Source organism: Nansenia antarctica, assembly GCF_963989245.1.
Source record: "Nansenia antarctica genome assembly, chromosome: 5".
Lineage (NCBI taxonomy): Eukaryota > Metazoa > Chordata > Actinopteri > Argentiniformes > Microstomatidae > Nansenia > Nansenia antarctica.
In genome coordinates, this window is record NC_137690.1 from 5,132,160 (window position 1) to 5,138,902 (window position 6,743).

The window sequence follows — 6,743 nt, forward strand, 5'->3', positions numbered from 1 at the left end:
ACCCCAGCCACCCCCACCACAGCCTGTTAGACCCCAGCCACCCCAACCACAGCCTGTTAGACCCCAGCCACCCCGACCACAGCCTGTTAGACCCCAGCCACCCCAACCACAGCCTGTTAGACCCCAGCCACCCCCACCACAGCCTGTTAGACCCCAGCCACCCCCACCACAGCCTGTTAGACCCCAGCCACCCCCACCACAGCCTGTTAGACCCCAGCCACCCCCACCACAGCCTGTTAGACCCCAGCCACCCCAACCACAGCCTGTTAGACCCCAGCCACCCCCACCACAGCCTGTTAGACCCCAGCCACCCCCACCACAGCCTGTTAGACCCCAGCCACCCCCACCACAGCCTGTTAGACCCCAGCCACCCCAACCACAGCCTGTTAGACCCCAGCCACCCCCACCACAGCCTGTTAGACCCCAGCCACCCCAACCACAGCCTGTTAGACCCCAGCCACCCCCACCACAGCCTGTTAGACCCCAGCCACCCCCACCACAGCCTGTTAGACCCCAGCCACCCCCACCACAGCCTGTTAGACCCCAGCCACCCCAACCACAGTCTGTTAGACCCCAGCCACCCCCACCACAGTCTGTTAGACCCCAGCCACCCCAACCACAGCCTGTTCGAACTAATGCCGTCCAAAAGGCAAGGCCTCTTCCGGAGCCTCAGGGCCAAAACTCAGAGGCTAACCAACACCTACTTCCCCCAGGCGATCAGGTTCATGAACAAGCCTACTGTAGACAATTGACTATCTTCCCCAAGCACACCCCATGTATACAGACTACGGAAACCTTAAGCTCACAGCCACTTTACTACTGAGCTATCTATTATCACTAGTTGCACCACTAGTGTATCTTGTCTTACCTATACTGTCACTTTTTTATCTTGAATTATGCCTATTGCCTTAAGTCTTGTGCTGCAATGCAATGTCAGGAACCGAAGCCTAAGGATGTTATTTACACTCCTGTAATGTGACGTAACAATAAACTTGAAACTTGAAACTTAATGACTTTATATTTATGATATCTTTCCACATACAGCGTTTAAAACGTTCAGTCTAATCATTGTGCTTGAGTGTGAGAATAATTTGAATTTGATGGTGGGTGTTTGGGTGACTCAGGTACTCACAATTATGCAGGTCAGCCTCTTGCATGATATTATTTCTGAGAAAATCAATAAAAGCAGTGGGCATCTGCGCTACATTTTCATGAAGTCAAGATGGATCACATCACTGGATTACTTAAATTAAAAACCGCAGCCTCACATGGCAGTGCAGGCCTGTTCAATAGCACACTTTCCACCACTCTCACTCTGAACATTAATGACCTGCAAAAGACACCCTGACATTTTCATTTCGGTCAGAGTTATGGATCTGAAACACAGACATTGTATAGGCCTATAGTGTATCCTTCTTACTGTATATAACATCATTTATTGGAAGTAGGGATCAACCATAAAGGACTGTTTAAAACCACACCCCTGCCTCCAAAATTGAACCGACCCTTTCAGATGTGTAAAAATGGCTGCTTTACAAGGACATGCCCATTCTTTACTGTTTTAGTGGGTGGCCACGAGAGACCAGGTCCAATGCTGAGGCTTACAATGACATGTATGGGTTTTATATGGAAGACAGACTCTGGAAGAGTGTAGATTCTACACCAACATGTGTGGGCTAGTTGAGTTGAAGGTCTCACTCGCTCGCTCTTCTTCAGCTACTCTAGCCACTGATGATATTCATATGGGCAAATATAAATAGATGGATGGATAGATACTGTAGAATGATAGATAGATAGATAGATAGATAGATAGATAGTTTGATAGATGGTTAAATAGATGGATAGATAGAGAGATAGATAGATAGATAGATAGATAAATAAATATATAGAAAGACTACTGTTGTCTGGAAGAGCTTGTGTAATGTAATATGTTTGTTCAAAGTGTCCAGTGATATGGAAATGATTCTATGAACTTGATGAAGGTTACATAACTGTCTGTTTGTATTCCCCTCTTAGACTGTTTAAATAGGTCTTTCAAATACAAACAATAGCTTCCAAATAAAATAAGAACTCATTTACATTTAAAACAATTAAAACTGGGCACAAATACCCTACAGGTATCCACACTGACACTAAAGTGATTAATGATTAACCTAATATTTGAAAGTAAAAATAAACAAGTCATTAGAACTTATAGAAGTCATTTCACATGAATAATTTTGACAAACACTATCCTAGGACATCGGCGGGAGGTCTGTGATGATGAAGATGTCTGTTACAACTGGGACTTGAGACGACAGACCTCACCGCGCAGGCGCAGAGAGACCGTTCTCTCCCCCGACAATACGCACGCACGCACACACACGCACACACACTCACACACACGCACGCACACACACGCACGCACGCGCGCACACACACACACACACACGCACACACACACACACACACGCACACACACACACACACACACACACACACGCACACACACACACACACACACACACACACACACACACACACACGCACGCACACACACACGCACACACAGAGCGGAGGCTCCCATCAAGATGGGCTGATATTCAGTAGCCCAAAGTAACGGTAGCAGATGTAAACCGGGCTACCGGGCCTTACACACTTGTCGGTGTTTAATTAACAGAGAAGAATGATCAGTTCGGCAGGGATGTTCTGGTACCATGGACCGATATGACACTGACCAGAACATGATGGACCGGGACCGAGTCTGGATCGCTCCGTGTTCGGCCATAGCCATACTCTGTTTCTTTCCGCTGTTGTTGTTGTTTTTTTTAATTCTGATGTTATTATAAGGCTTATTTATAAGGCGTCTTCAAAATGGTTCATTTGGAGTGGTTGCTGCTCCGAGGAAACGAGACGCGCCACCGTCGATCGCCTTTTGACAGAAATGATGTGAAAGAACGGCGGAATGAGAAACGCCTGTCGAGGAACTCTCCCTCACCTACATTATTTTGTTTCCATTTTTTAAGACAATAATAATATCTTTTTTTTATTATTATCTTTGCTATGCTCTATTGCGCATGCGCGCTACCCGGGGACGCTGCCGGCGCTCCGCTCCATTCTTGCAGCGTGATGTATACCACGGGAGGAGGAAAGTGGTGAGAAAAAAACACAACATTAAAAAAAATGTTGCCTCGGAAAAGTGATATTGCGGCAGCCCAGGGATTGATTTGTGATCCTTAAAGAGCACTTTGCCACGCCGTGTAGAGGATGTCAGGGGCATCCAATGCACAAGCAGAAGGAGTTACAGTCTCCAAAGTTAGAGTGAAAAAGCAGATCAAGACCATCGTGCAGGACCTGGAGACCATCCTGGGAGACCTGAAGGATGTGGCCAAGGAACTCAAAGAGGCAAGTGAAACCTCATCATCTTTTATTTTCGATTAACATGCACGTGTTCTGATCATATAAATAGGCCTATATATATGTAGCCTATTATTTTTATTTTTATTTTTGCTGATGATCTGGATCTTTGTTAAACATCTAACGGTTCTTGGAAGAAAGACAAAGGTGCATGGCCTAGCCCTAGGTGGACACTGACTAGGTAGTATGGAATTGATGGACCTGGCCTTGACTGTCGTATATCTCATCTTAAATCTCCCCGGTGGAAGGACAGGTTGTCACCGGTTTTGCATTGCATTTCATCATCTATTCTAAGTAATGCAGCGTGCTGTTTGCGATGGGGATCGTCTCTCTGTCATCCCACCGACTGACTGTCGCTCTCTGAGCATCTGAGTCAGAATAGCAGGGGTTTGGACAGTGCGTCTGTCTGTCAACGTGTCCAACATCATTTCTGGCTAATTTGGGGTTATAAATGTAGTTCATTCATTCATCAATCATTTACGGGGTTGCTTTATTTGGTTGTCTTGTGATGACAGCCCCTGATCATCCGTGTTGTCTTGTCTGTCATTCATTATAAGCCGCACTGCACAGCCTAACATCATGTCTTTATCTAGATCTGTTTTGACAAGGAGTAAAGAAACCCATTCGAACTGAACAGCGAACACACACACTCGGTGAACACACACTCTCACTCTCACACACTCTCACTCTCACACACTCGGTGGGTGAACACACACTCTCACACACTCGGTGAACAACACACACTCTCACTCTCACACACTCTGGGTGAACACACACTCTCACTCTCACACACTCAGTGAACAACACATACTCTCTCTCACACACTCGGTGAACAACACACACTCTCACTCTCACACACTCTGGGTGAACACACACTCTCACTCTCACACACTCAGTGAACAACACACACTCTCTCTCACACACTCGGTGAACAGGAACACACACTCTCACTCTCACACTACATGACAGGCTGTCACCTGAATACAACCTATACACTGTTTTGTCTTTTCCTCTTGTATTATGGATAGAACACAGTTTACACACTGTTTTTCTAACAAACACACGCCTACGCGCACACAGACACACACACACACACACAGACACACACACACCTCGAGGGTTCTCTATTCATTATCAAGCCAATGTTCCAGCAAATCCCATTTAAATGCATTTATCTACAGCAGTACAAGTCACACTGCACTGGATCCTAGCCTGAACCCAGATACACATACTAGAGAGAGAGAGAGAGAGAGAGAGAGAGAGAGCAGAGAGAGAGGGAGGCAGAGAGCAAGAGAGGCAGGGAGAGTGTGAAAGAGATGGAGAGAGAGAGAGAGGCAGAGACCAAGAGGCAGAGAGAGAGTGTGAAATAGAGAGAGAGAGAGAGAGAGAGAGAGAGAGAGAGAGAGAGATAGAGAGAGATGCGGAGAGAGCAAGAGAGGCAGAGAGAGAGAGTGTGAAAGAGAGAGAGAGAGAGGCGGAGTGAGCAAGAGAGACAGAGAGAGGCAGTGTGAAAAACAGAGAGAGAGAGGGGGAGCAGAGTGAGAGAGAGAGAGAGAGAGAGGCCGAAAGAGGCAGAGAGCGAGAGTGTGAGAGAGAGAGAGAGAGAGAGAATCATCATGCCCTACAGCATGTGGCACTGGATACTCTTACCCTTTTGTGTCCCACTAAATCAACCCTTTAAGAGTCATCCCTTTAAGAGTCATCCCTTTCAGACTCATGCGTGGAGATTGTGGTAGTACAAGCCCAGCGGTTCACTCAGCCTCAGTTAATACAGCATACGGACACGCTAATAATATGAATCCAAACCCTTTAATGGCGATAATGCATTCCTGGCTTTGGCCGTGGACTGTGGTAGTACTTTTAAATCATAGTCATAGGCCGCCTTCCTACCACTGTAAACACCTCCATCCATTCAACCTCCATTCAAAGGTTGTTGAGTAGCATCATTTCCACAATTACAGATGAATCCATCACTCCTACAGTCCTGGCTGGATTCCACGGTCGTCATTACGGTACGATGATGTAACGTAGCACAAGATCACAAGATAATATTACATCACCAGATACAATCGTACGAGATCGCTAAGACCCCTGACAGCGTACGACCACCGTGTGTTTTTTTATGAGGCCGTGAGTTTATTTGGTCTCAGAGAGGGTGAGGAAGGCAGCCCTAGAGGCAGCTGTACTCCTATTGGCTGTGAGGAGGTGGTGAAGGCAGCCCTGAAGGTAGCTGTACTGCTATTGGCTGTGAGGAGGTGGTGAGGACAGCCCTGAGGGCAGCTGTACTCCTATTGGCTGTGAGGAGGTGGTGAGGACAGCCCTGAAGGCAGCTGTACTCCTATTGGCTGTGAAGAGGTGGTGAAGGCAGCCCTGAAGGCAGCTGTCCTATTGGCTGTGAGGAGGTGGTGAAGGCAGCCCTGGAGGATAGCTATACTGCTATTGACTGTGAGGAGGTGGTGAGGACAGCCCTGAAGGCAGCTGTCCTCCTATTGGCTGTGAGGAGACGTGGTGATGATGCTCTCCACCTGCCAGTCTTAGGACCCTGTCTCCTGGACCATGAACCCCAGGGTGACCCCAGAGGACCCTCTCATGGCGACGTACGGTACCTCAGACGGCGGGAGGCGGACGCTGGGCTCGTCCTGACGCTCGGGACGGAGCGAGGAGCCGTACCAGCAGCGCTCTGATGCCTTTCCCTGTTCCCTTCACCTTTCCTGTCCTGTCTAAACAGATCGCGTGGCGGCGGCGGTGGAGTTATTACTTCGCTGATTCATTGCCGAAGGGTCCGTCTTTTCACCCTGCAATCTCTGTCCATGTTTACAAGGGGCCTATCTACACTTCTGTCACTACGCTGTGTACATGGTGTTATTTATTCAAAGCCGAGGAGGTTTTTAAGGCCCCTGAATTCAGCCCTGTACTGGAATCAATGCAGGGTCAACACAGAGAAAGACCGATTCTGAAAAGAAGGTGCTTTGCATTGGTCTGGTGTAGTGGTGGCCAATGCCACCTGGGAAGTGCCCTCGAGTGAGGCACTCAGCCCTAAATCACTCCAGGGAGACGGTAAGCCCTGTAATCTGCGATTGTTAAGTCGCTTTAGATAAAAGCGGCTGCTAAACGGCGAAAATGTAAATGCATAATTGTGGGAACGGCGTCTCTCTCGCCTTTTTTGTCTATTTTTGGTAAGTAGTCTAGCCATGCTAACAAGTGTGTTACTGAATAATTCTCTCTCTCTCCCCTCTCTCTCTCTTTGTCTCTTTCTCTCTCTCTCTCTTTCTCTCTCCCCTACTCTCCTCCCCCCCTCTCCTCCCTCCCTCTCCCCCTCTCTCTCCCTCACCCCCTCCCTCTCTACC

The 6,743-nt window shown here is 47.9% G+C and overlaps 1 protein-coding gene across 1 annotated transcript in view; it reads left to right on the forward strand.

The window, feature by feature from the left end:
* Nucleotides 1–3,246: 3,246 nt before the first annotated feature.
* Nucleotides 3,247–6,743, forward strand: part of prr16 (proline rich 16) — a gene marked incomplete at both ends in the record, with an annotated part of 13,464 nt that continues 9,967 nt past the window's right edge. The window contains one exon of the mRNA XM_080532952.1: nucleotides 3,247–3,384. Within this exon, the coding sequence (XP_080389078.1) occupies nucleotides 3,247–3,384 (138 nt within the window). The remainder of the gene's footprint in view (nucleotides 3,385–6,743) is intronic.